General features: G+C 44.4%; 1 protein-coding gene across 1 annotated transcript in view; it reads left to right on the top strand.

The window, feature by feature from the left end:
• The first annotated feature begins 276 nt into the window (after positions 1–276).
• The window catches only part of CFAP299 (cilia and flagella associated protein 299), a 376,930-nt gene continuing 351,943 nt past the window's right edge, over positions 277–25,263 (top strand). The window contains exons 1-2 of the mRNA XM_075929470.2: positions 277–472; positions 8,477–8,607. Of these exons, the coding sequence (XP_075785585.1) occupies positions 353–472; positions 8,477–8,607 (251 nt within the window). The 5' untranslated portion in view covers positions 277–352. The remainder of the gene's footprint in view (positions 473–8,476; positions 8,608–25,263) is intronic.

The raw sequence follows: 25,263 nt of genomic DNA, 5'->3' as shown, positions 1-25,263 counted from the left end.
GAATGGAGACTCTTCCCGCTCCTACATCAGATGTAATGTACACCCCCGGCCAAGCTCCTAGCCTTGGCAGTGGTGAAGACTCAGGCTGCGGTGGCATTCTAGTGGCTTGCCCGCAATCAGCTGTTCATAGAATCCTAGAACACCAGCCTGTGGACGTGGACACGCAGAGGCCCCCCCGCCCTCTCGGCAATGAAAGCCCAGCGGCGCCAGGACTGAGGGTGGCGCAGGAAGGACGCGCATGCGCGGGGACCGAGGCGAAGGCTGCGCAGGGTCTCCGCCCAGGGGCGGGGCCCGGCGCGTTGCTAGGGACGCGCGGCCCGGCGGGTTGCTAGGGACGCGCGGCCCGGCGGAGATGGCGGCGCTGGAGGCGGACGAGGCGGGGGCCGCCCTGGATCACGTCATCACCCAGTTCAACAGCTACGACGATTACCTGGACTCGCAGATCACCACGCAGGACCTGTTCTACCTGGAGGTGGGCGGGGCCCTTCCCGCGCCCCTCCCCCAGCCTGACGTCACGCCACGCCCCTACCCTCAGTGCAGCCCTCCCCCCCCAGTCTGATACCGCACAGCCTGCCCCTCCCCCATGGAACCCCCCCATAGCCTGACCCAGCACAGCCCCCCCCCAGTGCCGCCCCTGCCAGCCTGACCCAGCGTAACCCCCCCCCCCAGTGCCGCCCCTGCCAGCCTGACCCAGCGTAACCCCCCCCCAGTGCCGCCCCCGCCGGCCTGACCCAGCGTAACCCCCCCCAGTGCCGCCCCCGCCGGCCTGACCCAGCGTAACCCCCCCCCCAGTGCCGCCCCCGCCGGCCTGACCCAGCGTAACCCCCCCCCCCAGTGCCGCCCCCGCCGGCCTGACCCAGCGTAACCCCCCCCCCCCAGTGCCGCCCCCGCCGGCCTGACCCAGCACAGCCCCCCCCCAGTGCCGCCCCTGCCAGCCTGACCCAGCGTAACCCCCCCCAGTGCCGCCCCCGCCGGCCTGACCCAGCGTAACCCCCCCCCCCAGTGCCGCCCCCGCCGGCCTGACCCAGCGTAACCCCCCCCCCCAGTGCCGCCCCCGCCGGCCTGACCCAGCGTAACCCCCCCCCCCCAGTGCCGCCCCCGCCGGCCTGACCCAGCGTAACCCCCCCCCCCCCCCAGTGCCGCCCCCGCCGGCCTGACCCAGCGTAACCCCCCCCCCCCCCAGTGCCGCCCCCGCCGGCCTGACCCAGCGTAACCCCCCCCCCAGTGCCGCCCCCGCCGGCCTGACCCAGCGTAACCCCCCCCCCCAGTGCCGCCCCCGCCGGCCTGACCCAGCGTAACCCCCCCAGTGCCGCCCCCGCCGGCCTGACCCAGCGTAACCCCCCCAGTGCCGCCCCCGCCGGCCTGACCCAGCGTAACCCCCCCCCCCCAGTGCCGCCCCCGCCGGCCTGACCCAGCGTAACCCCCCCAGTGCCGCCCCCGCCGGCCTGACCCAGCGTAACCCCCCCCCCAGTGCCGCCCCCGCCGGCCTGACCCAGCGTAACCCCCCCCCCAGTGCCGCCCCCGCCGGCCTGACCCAGCGTAACCCCCCCCCCCCCCCAGTGCCGCCCCCGCCGGCCCCTGACCCAGCCCCCCCCCCCCCCAGTGCCGCCCCCGCCGGCCTGACCCAGCACAGCCCCCCCAGTGCCGCCCCTGCCAGCCTGACCCAGCGTAACCCCCCCCCCCCGCCCCCGCCGGCCTGACCCAGCGTAACCCCCCCCCCCCAGTGCCGCCCCCGCCGGCCTGACCCAGCGTAACCCCCCCCCCCCAGTGCCGCCCCCGCCGGCCTGACCCAGCGTAACCCCCCCCCAGTGCCGCCCCCGCCGGCCTGACCCAGCGTAACCCCCCCCCCAGTGCCGCCCCCGCCGGCCTGACCCAGCGTAACCCCCCCCCCCCCCCCCCCCAGTGCCGCCCCCGCCGGCCTGACCCAGCGTAACCCCCCCCAGTGCCGCCCCTGCCAGCCTGACCCAGCGTAACCCCCCCCCCCCGTGCCGCCCCCGCCGGCCTGACCCAGCGTAACCCCCCCCAGTGCCGCCCCCGCCGGCCTGACCCAGCGTAACCCCCCCCCCCAGTGCCGCCCCCGCCGGCCTGACCCAGCGTAACCCCCCCCCCCCCCCCGCCCCCGCCGGCCTGACCCAGCGTAACCCCCCCCCCCCAGTGCCGCCCCCGCCGGCCTGACCCAGCGTAACCCCCCCAGTGCCGCCCCCGCCGGCCTGACCCAGCGTAACCCCCCCCCCAGTGCCGCCCCCGCCGGCCTGACCCAGCGTAACCCCCCCAGTGCCGCCCCCGCCGGCCTGACCCAGCGTAACCCCCCCCCCAGTGCCGCCCCCGCCGGCCTGACCCAGCGTAACCCCCCCAGTGCCGCCCCCGCCGGCCTGACCCAGCGTAACCCCCCCCCCAGTGCCGCCCCCGCCGGCCTGACCCAGCGTAACCCCCCCCAGTGCCGCCCCCGCCGGCCTGACCCAGCGTAACCCCCCCCAGTGCCGCCCCTGCCAGCCTGACCCAGCGTAACCCCCCCCCCAGTGCCGCCCCTGCAAGCCTGACACAGCGTAACACCCCCCATGCAGCCTGCCCTGCAAACTACTTTCTCCACTGCAGCCCCCCAAGCTACTTCCATATGCAGCCATCAACCCTTCCCCTGGTGCAATTATTTTTAATCAAATATTTCCCTTCAGTGCTAGCATCCCAAGATTAGGGTTTCCAAGGACCTGAATGTGAAATTAACTATAAACAAATGTGAAACTGACTTCATTGAGTCTCCCTCACTTTCCTGAGATGCAAAGTATAAAAAGAATATATAATAGTGAAGTACAAATTGGATGGCTACAGTTCTTTCTCATGTTTACCTTTAACAAGTTCCTTTACCTTTTAGAAATTGTTGCTTGTTTATGGAGTTGAGTTTTATTTAAAGCTTATTTGGTTATTTCTAATATATTTATTCCTGTCATCTGACTATGCCTTGCCTACCTATGAGAATTTAATGTTTGCCATATTGCTGGAGCTGTGTTGTTCCGAGGATATTAGAGAGGGAAGGTAGGTGAGGTAATACCTTTTTCCAGACCAAATTCTGTTGGCAAGGGAGACAAGCTTTTAAGGTTTCACAGAGCTCCTCTGAGCCAGACCCGAAGAGCTCTGTGTAAGCTTGAAAGCTTGTCTCTCTCGCTAAGAGAAACTGACTCAATAATAAAAGAGAATTTTTACCCACCTGGTCTCTGTATGGCAGTGGGAGGCATCCTGCAGCTGTGGGCCTCACGTGGCTTGTCAGGGTAAGCCACTGGTGGGCCACCAGACAGTTTGTTTACTTCGCATCCACAGGTACAGCCTCACACTGCATCCAGTGGCTGTAGTTTGCCATTCCTGATCAATGGGAGCTGTGGGAAGTTGTGGCTGCACAACCCTGCAGCCCGTGCCACTTGCTGCAGCTCCCATTGACTGAGGACAGTGAACCCCAGCCAATGAAAGCTCTGTGCAGCTGTATCTGTGTTCTGCCATCACTCTTGCATTCCTTTGAAATTGCTGGAGTTGTTGGATGTCTTCCTGAGAACTGTAATAAAACATAGGGAATAATTTGTATTAACAAAAGGTATTTCACAAAGCTAACCACTCTGCGTGTCACCTCACCTGCTGAGAGAGAACTGCTTACACCAGTTTGTATCTCAGCAAAGCATTTGTCATTCAGCGTTTACTTTTTTAAGCACCTGTGAATAAGGTTTGTTGCTCAAGCCCCATAGTGCTTTTTAAGTACCTATTTGGTGGAAAAACAACCCATCATTCCAAGTCAGCAGTGGTCCTGTCATGTTTCAGTGACTTCCTTGAATTCACTATTTGAGATGTTTGCCATTAGCAGCTTTTTTGTGAAATCCTTGATTTCTCATTATTTTCAGTATTTGATACATATCATTCACAGTCATGCCTATTTTTCTTGTTTATTACAAAAGAGATGCAAGTTTATTAGTGTTGGCATGGTAAGTATCAAAATACTTCCAGCTCAGTAAAAAACAGAAGGAGTTAAAGCCTCTTTACATCCTAAATATGCAGCTCTTTATTTTGTACTTTTATTAATCTTTCCAAAGTTGTTGTGAGAAAATTACTTGTGTTACTTTTGATTGTTTCTCATTCTTCTGTGCAGTTATTTTCTGAAAACACCAGCAATAATGGAAGCCAAGCTGTGCTTTCACATAAATGTTATCGAGCATTAAATGCTAAAATCTATGTAGTCCCAATACAATGCAGTTGATGGAAAATTATAGTCTTTGTTGGCTGTCAGTCTAAATGATAGAATAAATGACAGTGTGGTGAAGTAGATTTCAGCAACTTGTACACACACCCTATGCTAGCTCACCATCATTTTAGGATAGGACAAGAGAATCTTAGGCACACCAGGCATGCTTTGCTGGAAGCACTCCTAGCATGGATGTAACTGACAGCTGATTGGCAAAAAGCCCCTAATGCAGCTTAAATCATAAAGACTGTGCATTTGCTTCTGTCTCTCTCCCCAAATACTTTTCAATGGGATGGCTTCCTCCCATCTCTCCCACTGGGAAGCCATACCAACAGAAGCGCAGTTTTGCGAGTATAAGTTGCACCTATCTTAGAGGCTTTTGTACAGTTCATCAGTCTTTTGCTGGCATTGCTTATGCCAGCAAAAGTTTGTAGAGCAGACATGTCTTTAGGTAAGAACATTAATATAGCAGAAATTGTTTTAATTTTTTTGTTTAAAGAAAGATGCCCTCATTAACATAGCTCAATGCTTTACTTCTTTTTATTTAGGTTAAATATTTTGGTTAGGGCTGAAGTGTTTTACTGAAATACTTTTCCCAGTCAGGAGGCACTTTATATTGGTGTAAAGGTGCCTTATGCAGGTCTGGTTTATTCCCCTTACTGTATGGGTATAAGCTATGCTGCTAAAAACACCTTATTTAATGTGATCGCAACAGTATGAGAGGTGGGTATCATTATAACAACTATGTACCATTACAGTTAAAACAACTTTGGTCCCCCCCCCCTTTTTTTTTTCAACAGAATTTCCCCTCCCCCCCCTCCCCGGTGTTTTTACTTTTTGGGGGTGGGGTGTTCGGTATTTTTGGTTCAACCATCTGGAAACCCTGTCCATGTATTGTAATACCATCCAACTACAGAAGAATTGTATGGCCACAAATAAGATGTCTGCCTGCAATTACAAACTGAGAGAACACTTTGGGGGTAATTTGTGCAGCAAAGTTTTCTGATGTATAAGATAGCAGCAAACTGATTTCTTAGGGGAAATAAGACTAACTAATGAAAAATAGTTCTTATCATGTCCAGTGTGTATGTAGAAAGATTTAGGGTGGAATTGTCTAAGGGGCCTGGCACAGATTTATCTCAGTTTGCAACTGTAGACAGACATATCTGTTTGTTGCCATATAATGCTTCTGTAGTTGGTTGGTTTCTTTAAGGCGAGTCAAGGCCCAGTCTATCTGTTACAGGCCCCTTTAAGGAGAACAAACCCCTTTTGGACACTGTAAGTAATTAGCTCCACCCGCCTTCAAAACATTGACAGTTACTACAAGGTTACAATAGCTTAGTTGCAGGGAGGTGCTCCTAGAGGGACAAACTCTCAGAAATTCCAGGAGTTGGAGAATGATGAGATCTGCAGCCCTTTTGCCTCACCAAGCTGATAGGTGAAAGGAATAAGTAAAAAGGGAGAAACTGATTGAGACTTTAGCTAACCTGAAGGGTAACCCAGCTCCAGAAGCTTCCTTAAGTGAGGATTGTGAACTTTTCCCCCCTGGGAATACATCTTGGGGATATTGGTGGGCATTGGCCCCATGGCCACTAAAAGGGGTGAATTGATGGGTCAGTGGAGATGCGTAGGAGTTGGTTGTACCTGTACTCAGTTAAAGGAGTTAATAACTGAAACTCCACAAAGGAGTTTCTCAGTCCCTAAGCCTGAATGCATCATTGCACAAGGGAAAGTAGGAGGGTTGCAGGCCTGCAAGTCCATGCTGCAAGGGGAGTCACTGTCTGACAGAGCCAAAGAGATTTAGACCTTCAATCTTGATTGCTTCCAGACTTCCTTTTGGTAGAGAGCTGCCGACAGTCATTCAGCTTCTGAAATCAGAGTAAAACCTGGCAGCATTTGCTGATCTCTGAAAAGCTAGCAGTGGTGAATGGGATGGAGGACAAACAGGATATTTCTCTTTGCAGTTTGCCGGACAGGGTTTATTAGGTGTTCATTCAAAGGATATGCCCCATCTCTGAAACAGCTGCCTGTTGCTGAACTCATCAAGGCTTCATAAGTGGTTGGTCTGCTTTCCTGTGCGGGGAGGGGGGTTCTTAAATTAAATGTCTAATCTAGAACACATTAAATCTCTGAGTTAGCTGTTTAAAAAAAGAGACAAACCTGAAAGTGGCCTGGCTGCTTTCTGAAAACTGAACAGTTAAGCTGCTGGCGTGCTGATCCCATGCTGACCTATATTGGTATGATATCCTGAAATGATAATAGGGTATGATATCCTGGAAAAGGGCAGGCCAACCAGTAGAAACTCAGCATGGATTACACAAAGCCCAAGTAGCAAATTATTGAATTGCGTTCTTGATCCTTTCTAGTCTAATATTTCAGAGCATGGAGCTGTCAACTTTTAGAGAGCTTCAGAAAGCAGAGACTCAGTCTTTGAGAGTAATAAAATGTCGTTGGACTTGCTGGCTCTATATTAAAACATTATTTACTGTCTTCACATAGAGTGTTTTGCTTGTGCTTTATGAAAATGTAGTGTCTGAAGTATTTGAGACCCTTAATTATGTCTTCAAATGTTTAATGCTTGCATAGATGCCCATTCTGTGCTTTGTGGGTCATCCCTCCACTGTAACATGAAAAAGCAGCAGAAGTTAAAAATACTAATATGGAACTCAGTACCCCCCAGTGGGAATCAGAATTTGTTATTCCCTCAGGGGACTGGATTAGCAGAAGCACTGAAGAGAGGGAGAGAGCCTTACCCACATACCCAACTCAAGAATCCCTCCCTCCCCCTGCAAAAAAATCACACCCCAATGGATCACTAGAACATGTGCTCTGTAACCCAAGCTCTCTTACCTGGGGCAGGAAGGTCTGCTCATTGGCTGTGCTACCATTAGCCTCCTGGCACACAGCTGGGCCCTTCTGCCACCATCCAAAGGGAATAAAAAGCAGTAGCTCAGAAGCTGTGTGAAGAGCAGTACTAACTTTCATGGGGGAGTTGATCCCATGTTTTACTTCCCGCCTCTGTTTAATTTCTTCCTCTAGGCATCACAGAACAGAGGGAAATATCTTCTCTATTGTGTCTCTAGTTTTCATATAAATTGCATGCTGATAGTTTGCTATGATCTCTTGCCACTAGGTGGAAGCATTAGTTTACTTTTGTATGTTTAAATGCTCTTACTATAAGAAAGGAGGGCACACACACTGAAGCAGAATGTGGGTTGGTAACTGTTGTGCTTTACAAAAGTATGTGTTCGTTGGGTCTAACCTACAGCCTTAAATGAAGTTTTGTCTGTGTAAGGACTGTACACTCAGTTCATATAGGCTTTCATTTTCTCACAGCTTATGGCCTTGCAAGCTCTGCAGAAAAGGGAGCAGCAAAATGCACCAAATTAGGGGACACACCTGCAGTGGCAGAACAGCTGGTGTGATCCATTCTAACAGCCTCAATTTTATGGGTACCTTCTATATTGGCACCATAGTCCTGGGAAATGAGAAATGGAGATGAAAGAGCCAGGAAACAGCCAGAGGTCTTGCATAATCCCCTTTCTGAATGTAAATTGCCCCCAAACTGCATATGATCAGATCTGTAGCTCACCTCTTCTTTATACAGCTACAAAGTCCAACTAAAATTCTGGGTAGCCAGCTATGCAGTGTTTTGTTGTTATGGTGGAAGATGGAGTCCAGGGTACTGCATAGAAACTCTGAAATACCCCCTGAATTTGCCTTTTCCCCTGCTAGTGGCTGAAGAACTACCTAGCCCCCTAAAAATATGGGCATTTCAGGGTCTGAACTCCTTGACATTTCCCAGAGCCCCCTGACCAACCGCTTTAGAGATGATACTTTAATAGCAGGAATAATTGCAATAAAAACAGCTCAAGGTATAATGTGTAAACAGAGTTTTCTCCAAATAGAATGTCTTTCCCCAAAGCTTTCAGTGAGGCATCAGTAGCTCTTTAACTGTAGAAATTGATTAGATGCAACTAGAAATCTTTATTTATCCACCAAGAGCATTTATTTCCTATTCTGCTTCATGGTGCTATCATGTAGTCGCAATGAGGATGGAGTACACCTAAGGGAATGAAATGAAAAATCGCTGATAGAAGGAATGGATGCTAACCTGAAATGATAACTAACTAGCTTATTCTTTGCTTCTTAACCTTTAATTTTAGGAGTAAAACCACTTTTTTTCCTAGAGTTTTTTTGTTGGTGGTTAAATGTATTATTTTCTGAAAAGCAGCTGACTCTTCCTTCCTCCTTCAGAATGAGGAGATGGCTCGCCAGCTGGTGGAGCTGGGATTCCGGGGAAGTGGTGAGGTTCTGAAAAGGGAAGAGTTTGAAACAAGGAAAGCAGCTGCTGAGGCTTCAAGACTCTCTGAAAGAACTCAACAAAAGTAAGTGTGTGCATTTCATAGGACATCCAAAGTGTGGGATGGGGAAAAGAGCCCTTTTGATCATTTTTATGGCCTTTATAATGTGTAGGGCAGGGCCAGATCTTATGATTTCTTAAGTTTGTGTGGAGAGGAAGAACTGGAGTAAATTTGTTGTAAGGCCACGCATACCGTAGAGCTCCTAATTTCTAAAACATGAATACAAATGCAGACATATATGGGGAGTCCATTTACAAAATTGGTGCAACAAATGATTAAGCAATATCAACTTTCTGTACTTGCATCCTGATTATATCCTGGACTAAAGCAGGGCTGATATTAAATTAACTTGGACCTCCATGCTGATGTTGTCTGTAACTTGTTTCTTTGCAGAAAAATAACTTACACCTGAATGCTAAGGCTGGGACTTTTCTGAGGTCACTGAGGCTATGTCTACACTGCCGGCTTTTGCAGACAGGGAGTATGCAAATGAAGCACCGATTAGCATTTTTGTCATGCTTCATTTGCATAATCTATTTGAGCCATTTTTGCGCAAGGGATCTTTGTGCAAAAACAAGCAGTGTGGAAGTTTCCTTTTTGCAGTAATCCCAGGTCTTACTGCATTTCAGTGAAATTTGGAAACTTCTTTAAGCACTTTTGAAAATTCCTTTTATTTGGCAGCACCAGTACTTACAATAGGTGTTACTTCTAATAATAACAAGTCCTGCATTTGGGCTAGTATAATGTCATAATTCTATCTTGTAGATATAAATCTGAGATAATACATTATAGGGTCTCTACATCACCATGAAATACAAGGATTATATGAGGATAAAAAGCAAGACTAACAAATCTATAGAGAGAGATGGCAAGAGCTTGCTCTTTTAGTAGAACATAGCATTTGAAAAATCAATGAGTAATTGATTTTTGGACATGTTATTCTTCAATAAGTGCACAAAGGGTTCACACAGAAAGATGCTTTGGAGAAGACAGCTACCGCACTCGTGGGCACTAGGAAATAAAGCTACCATTAAAGCTTATAAGAGCAATGCACATGCACTCTCCATGTGCTAATAGAGGATCAGAGTTAAGCCTCAGGGTTTAGCTCTGTTAATTTTGTGAGATACGAACTAATCCTCAAGACATAGTCCTTTTTACCTAGTAATGCAGACTTTTCACCAGATATTTAGACATAGGAATTAATAAACAAGAACTCATTCCTATGAAGAACTGCCAGTTTTTATCGAAACACTTGCTCTGTAGCTGAATGCATAGTGTAGTGAAAACTAAATGCCCCAAAATCCTATTCCAGTATTTCAGGGATCCTTTTTATAAAATCTGAAATTTCTTCTGTGGGCAGAACCTCCCTATTACATTTGTTTCAAAATCCTGATCAGAATGAAGGACAGGAGTTGAAATGAACTTTGTTTTTGAGTGTAATCTCTAAGATTGTGTATTTTACATACAATGACTGAGGAAGTTTTGAAAAGATTCCTTTTAAGAGAAGTTACTTCAGTTACAATTAAAATATTTGATGCATCAGTTTTTTATTCATTCTTTGTATCACAACCCATGGTAACAGGTACATCTACACTTTAAGGTTTGTAGAGAAAACGTTTTTGGCTAGCACACCCCGTGCCAGGAACAATTGCTGTGGTGCACAGGGACATGATCACTGAGAATGTCTGAGGGGAAACAGTCCACACCGCTGAATGTTTTTTAGGGCCCAAGACTGAGGTTCTATGGGAGTGTGTGTGTATATGCGGGTGAGAGTGGGCTGCAACTCCTTTTCCCTTAGTGGTTATGGACAAGGTCATCTCAGCCAGTTTCTCCCTGAGATCCAGCAGATGTGATTCTTGGGAAATGTCGTTCACTGAGCAGCTGTGATATGAGCTCTCAAGAGGGCAAATCTTACTGGATTTTGAGGGGACTATATAAATAGCATTCTTCCTTCAGATGAGAGAAAGGTTGGCAGTGCTATGAAGGAAGTTATGAACAAATAACTCACTCTTTTTCTTTACTTTTTTATACAGTAGTGTCTTTTTACTTTGTAAAGACTTTAAGGTGGACCACCAGCAGAATAGCCGATTTAGTCTCAAAAGACTGGAAAACAAAATCTTTAAGGGGATGTCTACACTTCAAAATTGTTTTGAATGTACTAAATTTGAAATAATAAGCTTACTTCAAAATAGATATTTTGGGAGTTATTTCCCCAAGGAAAGCAGGAGTACAGATTTTGAAATAACCAGCCTGTTATTTCGATATAACAGGCTTGGTAGTATGGACACTTCACTTACTATTTTAAAATAACTCCCTAGTGTAGACCAGGGCTAACAGGAGAAGTTTAGCCATGAGTGTGGCTTTATTTACATTTTTGCCCTGATGCATTTGTTACTGAGAGTTTTGAAAGTGCATTCTGCTGTGTGGGTACTGGGGTACCTTATGGTACTATGTACTTTGCCTTTTTTCTTTCTGTTTTTCTTCACTTTCTGTCCATTTGGACAGTCTGTAACTTTTCATCTTAACCCCTTACTGACTTGTGTTTTACTTATTTTCATTTTTTGTTAATGCAACAACTCTGTCTGGAATTTGATCAAGTCATGATGTAGTGCATACGTTAACTAACGTACCAAGTTATACATGATTAAACAATACTGCACTGTCCACATACATATGATTAGAGTTATCAGAAGTAAGATACATTTTCATTCACTACTGCCGTATTAAACATTCTTACAGTATTACACATAAATGGCTAATTTTACTGTACAGGCAGTCCCCGACTTACGTGGATCCGACTTACATCAGATCCGTAGTTACGAACAGGTCTTTTCTCGCCGCCCGCGTCCTCTGAGGCGAGAAAAGCTGCCCCCCAGCAGACCAGGGAGACGCGGAGCAAAGCCTCGGAGGACTCGGGCAGCGGGACCGCCCAGATGCATCTGCAGCAGCTGAATCAGGACGCCTGGGGCAGAGCAGCTGGGGTGCCGCTCGGTTGGTCCAATAGCGCTGAGGAGGGGTGCTACTGGACCAACCTGGCAGCACCGCAACTGCTCTGCCCCAGGCGTCCCCAAGTCAGCTGCTGCTGAAACTGACCAGCGCTGACTACAGGAAGCCCGAGGCAGAGTTGCTCTGCCCCGGGCTTCCTGGAATCATCCGCTGATCAGTTTCAGCAGCGGCTGACTTGGGGGTGCCTGGGGTAGAGCAGCTGGGGTGCTGCCGGGTTGGTCCCCGCAGCGCTGAGGTGCAACGCTGCGGGGACCTACCAGCAGTGCCCCAGCTGCTCTGTCCCAGGCATCCAGATTCAGCCGCTGTTGAAACTGATCAGCGGCTGATTCCAGGAAGCCCAGGGCAGAACAACTCTGCCTTGGGCTTCCTGTAGTCAGCGCTGGTCAGTTTCAGCAGCGTCTGAATCTGGACGCCAGTTCCGACTTACATACAAATTCAACTTAAGAACAAACCTACAGTCCCTATCTTGTACGTAACCCGGGGACTGCCTGTACTGAAGAAATAATTGGACAACTTCTGTATACAATATATAAAAAGAAAATCCTAGTGGAGGACTAAAGTTTTGGCTTCCTCTTATGATATTCAATTTAAGGTATTTCTTACGCAGATTACTTTCCTGCATGGTAAAGTAGTGTCTTTATGAATAGTATTACAAGAAATAATGTAAACAATCAATTTTGCAATCTGAATGGTGGTTAAATAACTCAGCAATATGATGTTTATTCTTAGTAATTTTACTACTTTACTGGAAGGAAAAAGTGGTATATGATAAATTTGCTGCTAATCATAAGATTGCTTTTATAATTTCTGTGGACTAAGAACATCTGCACTGCTCGCTTACTTATGTAATACTGGACTCTGCTCAACCTCGTGGTGTTACACAGTAATTTCCTAGAAGTTTATAATTATCCTAATCATAGAACAACTTTTTCAAATGAGCTAAGTTAATCTTGTTGCACATGGAGGAATTAATTCAGGGTTAACAGGATAGTTTTAATCTTAGTGTAAAGACATATGCTCTGTGCTACACCTTAAGCTTGGAGCACTCTCTGTCTGGTTACATACCAATAATCTTATTGTGCAATGCAGTTTTTTAATCAAAGTCCAAATTTCATTATAGTCAAGGTCCAGACTCCAGAGACAATGATATACCCACAACAATAGTAATAATAATAAGTAAATAAAAATATATCAAGGTATGTTCAAAAGTGTCTGATAGGCAGACCGCGGGCCAAATCTGAACTATTGGCTACCCCTGGTCCAAGACGTGAAGTCAGTAGTAACTTTACTATTGACTTCCGTTGATCCAGGATGAAACACTTCTTTAAAACTTACTTATCTCCCAAACAACTTAATAATACAGGCAGTCCCCGAGTTACGCGGATCCGACTTACGTCAGATCCGCAGTTACGAACGGAGTTTGCTGCCCGTCTCCCTGGTCTGCTGGAGACCAGCAGACCAGGGAGACGGGGAGCAAAGCCGCGGAGCACGCAGGCAGCACGACAGCCGCGGTGTGTCTCGGCTGTCCCGCTGCCCTCGTGCTCCGCAGCTTTGCTCCCGACGCCTGTGGTACAGCAGCTGGGGCGCTGCCGGTTGGTCCCGTAGCGCCGCTCTGGGCGCTACAGGACCAACCCGGCAGCACCCCAGCTGCTTTGCCCCAGGCGTCCTGATTCAGCCACTGCTGGTCAGTTTCAGCAGCGGCTGAATCAGGACATCTGGGGCAGAGCACCTTGGGTGCTGCTGGGTTGGTCCAGTAGCGCCGAGGAGCGGCGCTACTGGAGCAACCCAGCAGCACCCAAGCTGCTCTGCCCCAGGCGTCCCCAAGTCAGCAGCTGCTGAAACTGACCAGCACTGACTACAGGAAGCCCAAGGCAGAGTTGCTCTGCCCTGGGCTTCCTGGAATCAGCCGCTGATCAGTTTCAGCAGCAGCTGACTTGGGGACGCCTGGGGTTCTTAAGTTGAATCTGTATGTAAGAACTGGCGTCCAGATTCAGCCTGTTGAAACTGATCAGCGGCTGATTCCAGGAAGCCCGGGGCAGAGTAACTCTGCCTCGGGCTTCCTGTAGTCAGCTGCTGGTCAGTTTCAGCAGCGTCTGAATCTGGATGCCAGTTCCGACTTACATACAGATTCAACTTAAGAACAAACCTACAGTCCCTATCTTGTACGTAACCCGGGGACTGCCTGTAGTCATACTGGGTCAGACCAAATGTCCATCTAACCCACTATCCTGTATTCTGATAGTGTCCAATGCCAGGTATCCAGAGAGAAGGACCAGAACAGGTAATCCTGCAGTAAGCCACCCCTGTTGTCTATTCCCAGCTTCTAACAGAGGCTAGGGATACCATTCCTGCTCATTCTGGTTAATAGCCATTGATAGACCTATCCTCTATGAATTTATCTAGTTCTTTTTTGAACCCTGTGAAAGTCCCGTTCTTCACAACATCCTGTGGCAAGGAGTTCCACAGGTTGACTGTGTATTGTGTGAAGAAATACTTTCTTTTGTTTCTTTAAAACCTGCTACCTATTAATTTCATTTGGTGACCCCAAGTTCTTGTGTTTTGGGAACAAGTGAATAACTTTTCCTTATTTACTTTCTCTACACCAGTCATGATTTTATAGACTTCTATCATATCCCTGCTTCATCATCTATCGTATCCCCACTTAGTCATCTCTTTTCCAAGCTGAAAAGTCCCAGTCTTATTAATCTCTCCTTATATGGCAGCCGTTCCATAACCCTTTGCCTTTTTCTATTTTTTTTTAGTTAAGAGTCAGTAAGATATTCTCTGTCTTATTCTCTATCCTTTTAAAATGATTCCTAACAGTCTGTTTGCTTTTTTTTGACTGCTGCTGCTGCACGTTGAGTATAGGTTTTCAGAGAACTATCCCCAATGACTCCAAGATCTCTATCTTGAGTGGTAACAGCTAATTTAGTCCCTCATTTTATATGTAAAGTTAGGATTATGTTTTACAATATGCATTACTTCACGTTTATCAGCATTAAAATTCACCTGCAGTTTTGTTGCGTGCTTGCCTAGTTTTCTGAGATCCTTTTGAAGCTCTTCACAGTTAGCTTTGGACTTGGATATCTTGAGCAGTTTAGTATCATCTGCAAATTTTGCACCTCATTGTATACCCCATTCTCCAGATCATTTATGAATATGTTGAATAGGACTGGTTCTAGTTCTGACCCGTAGGGGACACCAGTAGTTATCTTTCTGCATTCTGAAAACTGAGCATTTATTCCAATCTGATTCCTATCTTTTAACCAGTTATCAATCCATGAGAGGACCTTTTCTCTCTTATTCCAGCTTATTTTGCTTAAGAGCCTTTGGTGAGGGACATTGTCAAAAGCTTTCTGAAAATCTAAGTATGCTATATCCACTGGATCCCCCTTTTCCACATGCTTGTGAACCCATTTCTAGTAGATTGGTGAGGCACAATTTCCTTTAACAGAAACCATGTTGACTTTTTCCCCAACAAATTATGTTATCTATATATCTGACAATTGTGTTCTTTACTATAGTTTCAATCAGTTTGCCCAGTACTAAAGTTAGACTTACTGGCCTGTAATTGCTAGGATCATCTGTAGACCACTTTAAAAAAAATGGGATCACATTAGCTATCCTCTTGTCATTTGGTACAAAAGATGATTTAAAGGATAGGTTGCAAACCAGAGTTAGTAGCTCCACAATTTCACATTTGAGTTTTTAGAACTCTTAGGTGAATGCCATCTGGTCCTGGTGACTTATTTCTGTTTAGTTTATCAGTTTGGGAACGTCTAAACTACATTCCTCTTCCAAAAGAGGAATGTAAATGAGCCCAATCAAAAATGCAAACGAAGCTTGGATTTACATCTCGCGCTTTAATCAATATTGACAAATATTCCACTTGAAGAGATTTATAAAATTAAATTTTAAATATGAAATTTGTGATCCTACTTTCCTCTCCCCTTCTTTCTTCTTTCCTCCACCTCACTGTAATCTATGGTGATTGCAGAACTCATTTTCTTTCATGAGATTGTCAACACAGTGCTTCAGTCATTTTAATGCGCAGGGCTTCTCAGCACACCTCCTCACAGAGATCATGCAAATTGCACTAGTTTCCTTGGCTTCTTCTACACTGCACATCAATTTCGAAATTAGTTATTCCGGAATAGTTATTCCGGAATAGCTTATTTTGAAATAGCATGTCTACACTACAGGGAAGCCTCAAAATTAGTTCGAGGCAGGCTTCCCTAATGTAGATGTGCTATCTCGATCTAGAGCCCCTGGCAGCACTGGGGAGGAATAACTTAGAATGGCCCTGGTGAGGAGCTATTTTGAAATAGCAGTGGAGCGTCTACATGAGCCTTATTTTGAAATAGCTATTTTGGACTAGGCGTAATTCCTTGTAGAATGAGGTTTAGAAATTTTTGAAATAAGATAGCTTATTCTGAATTATTTTGAAATAATGGAATGGCTGTGTAGATGCTTGCATTGTTATTTTGAAATAACACTAGTTATCTCGAAATAATGATGCAGTATAGACAAAGCCCTGTAGTGGGGATGTGCAGAGGTAGTGTCATGATGGATAAAAACAAGTTGCTTATTAACCATAACTCTTGTTTTTCAAACGTGATGCATCCACAGAGGGATGCTGACTCTCTGTTTCTGAACCCAGTTATTAATATGAGATAGAGGCAAGAGGAGAACTGAAGCAGGTGGGGTTTTATTGCTTCAGTCTCTGCAGTGTTGGAGTCAATAACATTGCATGCAGGTACCACATACTGACTGGATTTATGCTGTGTTGCAATGTATACAGGCAGTCCCCGGGTTACATGGATCCGACTTACATCGGATCCCTACTTACAAACGGGGTGAGGCAATCCCGCATTAGCTGCTTCCCCCCAGCAGACCAGCGAGACGCTAAGCTAGCGCCCTCCCCTCCCCCAGCAGACCAGGGGGACGCGGAGCGGCTTTTCTCAGCAGACACCTCAGCTTGAGAATAAAGGACTGAGGGAAGTGAGGTGTGGGAGAATAAAACTGAGCTCTGGAGAAATGTTTGGCTAGAGTTTCCCCAACAATATGTACCAGTTCCGACTTACATACAAATTCAACTTAAGAACAAACCTACAGTCCCTATCTTGTACGTAACCCGGGAACTGCCTGTATAGTTCTTTTATACCGTGCCTTTGTATGAAGCAATGTCTCTTTAGAGAACCAGAGGGGTAGCCGTGTTAGTCTGAATCTGCAAAAGCGACGAGGAGTCCTGTGGCACCTTATAGACTAACTGAAGTGTAGGAGCATTAGCTTTCGTGGGCAAAGACCCACTTCGTCAGATGCATCTGACGAAGTGGGTCTTTGCCCACGAAAGCTTATGCTCCTACACTTCAGTTAGTCTATAAGGTGCCACAGGACTCCTCGCCGCTTCTTTAGAGAACAAGAGTTACAGTTGGTAAATAATCCTTGGTCTTTCTCTCACACATTAAAACTCCTTCTGTTAATTGCTTGTGATTATAACAACTGGCTTGTCACAAACAGCTTATTTCTTCTGTCTTTGATTAAATAAACCAGGTTATTAGCAATAATACACACAAACAGCATGGAGATAAAGATTTGAAGTGCCAATGTTGCTGAAACAGAGTCTGAAATAAATCAATAGGTATAATCAGTGATTTATGTTGAATTTCTGGCACACGATAAGTTCATTAGCTACCTTTTCCTGCATTGCTGACTGTTTGCTTTAAACACCTACTGGTCATACTCTTTCGTGTTAAAGGTGCATTATATTTTATAAAGAAGTTAATAAATTGTTATTAATATAAGCATGGTACAGACTGGAGTGGTATGTGATGGTTATATTCCTATCAGTAGGAGGTAAGATGATAAATGACTATAAGTAACCTATCAGTCTATTGGACTTTCACAATTTTATAACCATGTATTATTAATTCTTTATTAAAGAATTCTTAATATGAGGTGTGACTCTTCTAACAATATTTGATAGTGTTCATGGAACAATTACTAAGTATTGAAATAGAATCTAGCAAATGCTTCAGCCTTCTCTTAAATCTACCTGCTAATAACGACTGAACAATTCAAACACAGGCACAGAGCAAGGGCGCCATTTCGGGAGAGCAGGGAGCAGCAGCCGTGCATACTGGTATGCATCTTGTTTTTCTTTCTGTTCCCCTGATTATCATGGCTCTCACTTATGGCTGGTGAAGGGAAGGGGCAGAGGAGCAATTAATTGAATCCAAGTACTTTCCCCTCGCTTCCTGATAGTCAGGGGAATGGGGAGAAAGCATGTTGCATCCTGGTATGCATTCCTGCTGCCCCTCTTCTCTCCGGAAATGGGGCCCTTGGCACAGAGATATTGCAGCCATCACTGAGGATGTCCTCTTTGTGCATTGCTTTTATTTTGATATTTTAATATACTGTTACTAGTTTCAGTTTACAATTGGTCATGGAAAGTGTTGCTACTTATGATTTATACTGTCATTAGTTGAGCACTGCTGAAAGCATTTGCAAAGAAGTGGAACAATAATATTTGGCAGTTTTAGTTCAAATTAAAACACTTTGCATTTTTTCCTTTTAAGTCCCACAAAAAGAAACAGTTTTTCACATTCAGAAAGTATATTATTGATAAGAATAAAGAAACTTCATAACAAAAAAGGCAAACCAGAGCAATCAAATTGAAAAAATGATTAGAGTTGGGAAGTAGACATAAATTACTATATGCTGTTTGGGAAAGGGATTATCCTTTTGTTATGTGCAAGTACAGTGCTTAGCACAACTGGGAGCTGGTTCTTGATTGGCCTTTAAGCATAACCACAAAACAAAAGCTAATGATAATTCTTTGTAAAACTCTAAATAGGTAAGACTTGGTCAAGTCTGACACATGGTACTGCTTTCATTTCTTTGAAAATACCAAACATAGACATCTTTGACAATCCACAAACTCATTCGTCATTTTTGTGCAGTTGTATGAAAAACTTAATGTTGCACTCTCACTACATAATTGATTCCTGCCGACATCAGGGAACTATGTTAGTGAATGGAGGGAAGGATATGTTCCTTAAATACATATTTTTAGCCAGTAAGCTTGTATTCATTTATTTACTTTAAGATTTGATTGTATTGCTTTGACTCTACACCTTCGAAAGTTCTTTGTTTCTCTCCTAATTGCACAAGCTAAACGAGCAGCAGTTTAAGGGGTTATGCATTTTAAGGGCCAAATTCTGGCTTATTGAGCATGCTGACGTAAGCTGTGATCTTATAGTCACTAGCATGTGAATACATTGCTGCACCTATATGGTGCTCCATTGATGGCAAATAGGATTCTGAATGTGCACAGCCATGCATTCATGTACTATGAATTTGCAGGATCTTTTAGATAATATCAAGACATGCAAAGGATAACTGCAAATCTGCATTTCAGTTTTTTATCAGGCTAGCAACTCAGCAACATAGAGGTCATTTTGGGGGAAAGCTCCTCACCATCCCGTTCACATACATGGCCTTGGGCCATAGACAAATTCATATTTTCCCATGCATTGTAAACATGCAAAAGGTGCTATCAGTTTTGATTTAGAAAAACACATGGGTTTAAGTAAGTTTTATGGGATAAAAATTTTCCCCTACACAGGACAAAATTGATTCCCAAGAGACTCTTCTCTTCCTCCTTTATTTATATATATATATATATATATATATAAAAAACATTGGGGTTTGTGTGTGTGTGTGTGTGTATATGTATATGTATATGTATATAAAAAATATTGAGGCTATGTCTAGACTGCAGGCCTCTTTCGAAAGAGGCTTTTTTGAAAGATACTTTCGAAAAAGCTTCTTTTGAAAAAGAGCATCTAGACTGCAATCTCTTCTTTCGAAATGTGAGCCGCTTTTTCGAAAGAGAGCACCCAGACAGTCTGGATGCTCTCTTTCAAAAAAGCCCTGTTTGCATTCAAGGACACCTTTTTTCGAAAGATCACTTTTGAAAAAAGGCGTTCTTCCTCGTGAAATGAGGAGTACCGCCGTCAAAAGAAAAGCCACGTTCTTTCGATTTAATTTCGAAAGAACGCAGCTGTAGTCCAGTCGCAGGTGAAGTTTTTTTTGAAAAAAGGCTACTTTTTTAGAAAAAACCCTGCAATTTAGACACAGCCATAGATACAGATATAGATATTATGCAACTCACAAAAATGGAACTTCAAAGAAGAAACTGATGTTGCTTTTTTGAACATTGCCTTGGGTTTTAATGTAGTAAATCCTCTCATGGAAATAGAGTGAAAAGAATTAAACATCAGGATCATATATTTATTAATAAACTAATTCTTTTTATATATTTCAGTGGATGGAAATACAGGAAATGCCAAATCTCAATGCAGTTATACGTGTATAATATTAAATGGAATATCTATAAACCAAAACAAAATAGGATTTTGGGCAGGGTGAGTTTACATGTATGTGTGTGGGTTTTAAAGGCCTTTCTGTGACAATACATAAGGAAGAAAAACAGAACTTGAGTAGATTTATAATGGAGACTATCCCTCTATCTTCTTTCTAGCACTAATCAAGACTACAGACTCTTAACATATATGGTTAGCATAATTCAACTACTGAATGGAGGTTGCACAGCATTTACTATTGTTATAGGAAATCTTCATCAGCACAAATGGCAGATAGTTTTCTGTGGGATTTAGAAACCTAGGAGCAGTTAAGCACTGAACTGCCATGTGTTCCTTTAATAGTCTCTTCCTGTGCGAATTAGTGGTTGGTTGTCTGCTCCTGCAGAGGCAGGCAGAAAGAGGGTGGGTAGGAGACAAAGAGACTGCTCCCATTCAGGCGTATAGAGATTGCTTCTCCAATTATGTTCTCAGGGATGTACATTGCCTCAGACAGGAAAAGAGGGTTAGCAAGAGGGCCTTAGTCTCTGTTGCTTCCATTCTGGCCCACAAACTGAGCTGGTTACACACACAGAGGCTATGTCTGCCCTGGCGGGTTCTTGCGCAAGAACATCTTGCACAAGGGTTCTTGTGCAAGAACATGTCAACACTGCCATGTGCTTTTGCACAAGAACATCCATGGCAGTGTGAACACTCTCTTGTGCAAGAAAGCTCTGATGGCCATTTTAGCCATAGGGATTTCTCGCGCGAGAAACCCCTGCCATGCATCCACACTGCCCTCTTGCGCAACAGCTCTTGAGCAAGAGGGCTTATACTTGTTAGAAAAGAGTGTAGCTTTTGCGCAAGAATCCTTCTCTTACCACTCTTTACTGTAAATCTTCTTGTGCAAGAGTGGGGGAGAAGTGTGGATGCTCTGTGGAAGAATGGTCATTCTTGCGCAAGAACCCGCCAGTGTAGACATAGCCAGAGAGTCACTGGGGCTTGTTGTACGGTGGGATTTAGAATGCTACAGTCTGCTCTGCTGTGTATCAAAATATTTAAAGATTTGTTTTCTGAATTTTGACTTTTGCTCATCTTTAGATAGATAATGTTCAGGAAACTACTGTAGAATGAACAACAGCATTTCTTAGGAATAAATTACAGTGGCCATTGTGACCCAGAGAAAGTACTTTTTAGGTAGGTTATTTCATTTTCTTACAGTCTTCCCCTTACTTTTCCCTTCTCAAAGCCTCTTGAATCAGAATTTGGGGATAAAAAACATTCCTGAGCATTAACCAAATGGCAGGATTGAGGTAGATTTCTAAAAATCCTTCTTTCTTCTTCTTTAGCATAGTTGCAGGACAAATCTGTACAAAATAGATATATCTTAATAGTATAGTTGGAGGAATAGATACATTTTCAGAATCTCAAACAAACATGAGAAGATATAGCTTTTTATTATGTTGATATTACAACACATTCACATTTTTTAATGCTGCTTCTCTTTCTACATGCATTAAACGCTCTTTTTTTTTTTTTTTTTTTTTTTGCTGTTGCTTGTGTTGTGACTTGAAATTCCAGAGATTCAATCTTAAAAAATGGGTGGGTTTTGGAATTTCCATTCTGGTGGTAAAGCAAGATTTTGAATTAGAGATTAGCATGTTTTGTCAAGTCCTCCAGTATAATTGTAAGAAAAATAATCTTTAGTGTATCACTTTCTACTCAGAAGGCATCAAAATTCTGGGCCATGTTCTTCTCAAAATGGCAAATTTTCTGCATTATTCATTGTAATTCCATAATTGAGTCCCAGACTTCAAGAACTGAGCTCTCCATGAGAAAAATGAATCTATTAATCTCCACTCTACACAGGCAGTTGCTCAGAGTAGATTGTGCGCATCATTGTAGCATATTTTCTCTCCTTTTCTGAGGAATGAAATACTTCAGATTTCAGTATTAACTATTTTTTAGCATTTGTGATTCTACCTATTCTATTGAATGGGACATTTAATACTCAGAACAGTTGCTTCAGGCTTTCTACAAACTCAAGCAAGTGTCAGCAGGTGCGATTTTGCGCCAAAGCAGCCGCTCTTGCACAAAAACTTGCTGCCTGTCTACACTTGCACAAGTAAACTGACGTTCTACTGTATAAAATCAGGGCTTCTTGCGCAAGAACTATGATGCTCCCGCTCAGGAATAAGCCCTCTTGCGCAACTGTTCTTGCACAAGACGCCAGTGTAGACAGGCAACATGAATTTCTTGCGCAAGAAAGCCCTGTGGTTCAAATGGCCATCAGAGCTTTCTTGCGCAAGAGCGTCTACACTGGCATGGATGCTTTTGTGCAAAAGCACATCTCTTGCGCAAAAGCACATGCCAGTGTAGACACTCTCTTCTGGAAGAGTTTTTGCACAAGAACTCTTCCGCAAAAGAGTTCTTGCGCAAGAAGCTGCCAGTGTAGACATAGCCTAGGAGTCATGCTGTCAGGGCTGCACTTGATGACTCTCTTAGAGGGATTAAATTTTTGCAGTGTTCTAGGGAAACCATCTACAGAACTAGCACAATGTGCCATTTGCCTCCTCCACAAACTCCATCCTCTAGTACATGGGTTCCCAAACTGGGGGGCATGAAGAAACTCCGGGGGGAACGTGAGATGTTCCCGCCCCCCATCAATTCTCCCCTCTAAGTTTTGCTGCTATTTTAGTTTTTTGGCCCCGGTGAGTTCCCCCCCTTGTTTCCCCCCTCAACAAGTTTTGCTGCTGGGGGGGAGGGGGGAAGAGGGAGGAGGGGCGGTGAGGGTTTCTCAAAAATCAAAAAGGAGGTGTGATGCCGAAAAGTTTGGGAACCACTGCCCTAGTGGGAGGATTAATGACAAACATTGCAAAATTGATCTTGCAGGGTTTTCTGGGCCTTCTGTTCCCATCAGGTAGGTTTTTTTCATGGGATTGTAAATTCTTGAATTCATTATATAATTTTTAATAAAATGGACTACAGTATATGGAATTTTTAATCCCTTAGTGAAGCTCACCACATGGATTCATAGAGATTGTCAATATGATTTCTTATTAAATATTGTTTTCTTGCCCAGAACTGAAAATGTATATGGGTTTTCATCTTGCACAGCAATCCACACCATGGATAACTAGACAATGAGTACAAGAGACTGGACAGAAAGTTCTGAAATAGGAAAGTGGAAAAGCAAATATTGAAATGTATATGCATGAGAATTGATGTTAAGCACTTAGGGGCCATTCAGTGCACAACACACACAACAATTCTTCTAAATACCACACTCGGCTGAGAGAACTTTCTGATGGCTCAAAGTGTTCATGTCCTTAACGTGTTTACTCTAATACAATATTAAATCCTTTTTGAAAAGGGCCAGGTGTGTTTGGGTAGCTTTTTACTCTAAGTAGGGAATTTGTTCCATTAGCAGAAATGTTTTTACACCTGGGAATGGGTAGTGATAATCAACCTTCTCTGCTTAAGAATGAATCAGTCTTGTTACTTTCTTCTCTGCTTTTTAAATTCTGAATAGATTCAGGAAAAGCCTTGGAATAAATAAATGAAATGTGTTTAAATAAGGGTTGAAAATATTTCCCTTTTATAGGGATTTTTTTTTTTTTTTTTTTTTTTTTTTTTTTTGCAACAAGTTAATAATCTTCAAGCAAATGAAACCAGACGACAGGAAATAATTTGTGTATGGATTTCTTCAGTTTATGATGCAATGACTTAGATTTCTGATGTGATTTATGTGCATAAAGCTTTTTAAAAATATGTTTCTCTTTTTCTTTGCATTTAGCTCTTTCCTATCTTTTTTTTTTTTTGAGATCCCCCCCTTTTTTTTGGTTCAACTTTGCTGAAACACTAATGTTTAAACTTGTAAAATGACTCTGATTTTCCTTTCATCTTCTCCCTGAATCAGCATCTTCAAAGAGAGCCAAATTTTGGAAACTTTTCTTTAGCAAAACAAAGGAACAGAGCAACATCTCCTCTCCCAAAGTACATCTGAGGACTTGAGCCTCCTGTGAGAAGGCGGTGCTGAGCTGAGTCAGTCCCATCAGGTGGAGTGAAATGAGAGGAACAGTGCTTGGCATACCTCAAAAGGCATTGAATAACTAGCTGTGAAAATATACTGCACCAGATTTTCTGCTTGTGTAAGTCCTCAGCTCTGATGCAAACGGAGCTGTGCGAGTTTACACTAGTTGAGGATATTCCTAGAGTGTTTGTTTAAGCCTCGGGCACATATCTGTGCTAATGGATGGCTTGCCTTCTGTCATGTCTTTTAAGTGCTAAGCACACTTGGGTGTTGGAAGTTGTAGATGTTCCTTTCCCCACTGAACTTCTCCCCTTTAATGCTTTATTCTGGGAGCCCTTGCAATGTAAACTTTTTTTTAGCTTGACATTCTTCTCAAAGTGAAGTTGACCCCTATGTGGTATATGTTCTTTCAAGATCTGGAAGCAGCCTACGCAGTAATACCAGTAACTGATGATACCACAGCCATTTGCCAGCTCACAGGAAGAATTGATAGGGTTTATGGCATCTGCCCTGAGAACCTCACCATATTTGCACATTGCTTAGTGCTGCCTAGTGGAGTGGGGGATTCATTTGTCTGCCAGACAAACAGAATGCCACTTTGTCCAGGAGTGTCTGCATTTGGGGGGCCATTTGGAACAGGTTAGTGTTTTTGAGTATATGATATGAGAGTTTCATACTTCTGCTGCTTATATTTCTAGGACACAATTCTGCCCTCACATACTTCTGTACAATCTAGTGGAAGTTGCATATGAAATCATTCTGCTCTCAATTACACCCCATGTAGTCTTCCTAAAGTCAAGGAATCTCATGGGGTGTCAATCAGGGAAGATTTCTGCTGACAGAATGTATTATTGTATAATATGAAGGCTTGAGTCAAGGTTGGGGAATCATGGTGTGGGGCTTTGTATATACAGTACAGTCTTGGTACCCTGTCTGTACATGTTCTAGTTTTTGGAGTTCAGCTGCATAGAACTAAACTTGCCAAAGTATATAATTTTTAAAGTAATAAAAACTAAAGACAAATAGTATTGGCAAGACTTGGTGACATGCCTCACCATAAGAGGAGGGAGTTGACTCTCTTGATGAATGCACATGGGCTCACTCTTTGTATGCAGCTGCTATGGTTTATTATCTGTAAGTCTGTCCACATAAGGAACAAGTGTACTGTAATTAACTCAATCGAAAGAAGACCTTTATATTCTGCCTTATGATTGTTTACTGGAAATTAATATTTCTCTACTGTCATGAGAAAGGAGTCAGTGGGAGTTGGCCTCACTC

The sequence above is a fragment of the Pelodiscus sinensis genome, chromosome 4, assembly GCF_052426305.1.
Source record: "Pelodiscus sinensis isolate ZL-2025 chromosome 4, ASM5242630v1, whole genome shotgun sequence".
In the NCBI taxonomy this organism is placed as follows: domain Eukaryota; kingdom Metazoa; phylum Chordata; order Testudines; family Trionychidae; genus Pelodiscus; species Pelodiscus sinensis.
This window is presented reverse-complemented; position numbering and strand designations above follow the sequence as displayed.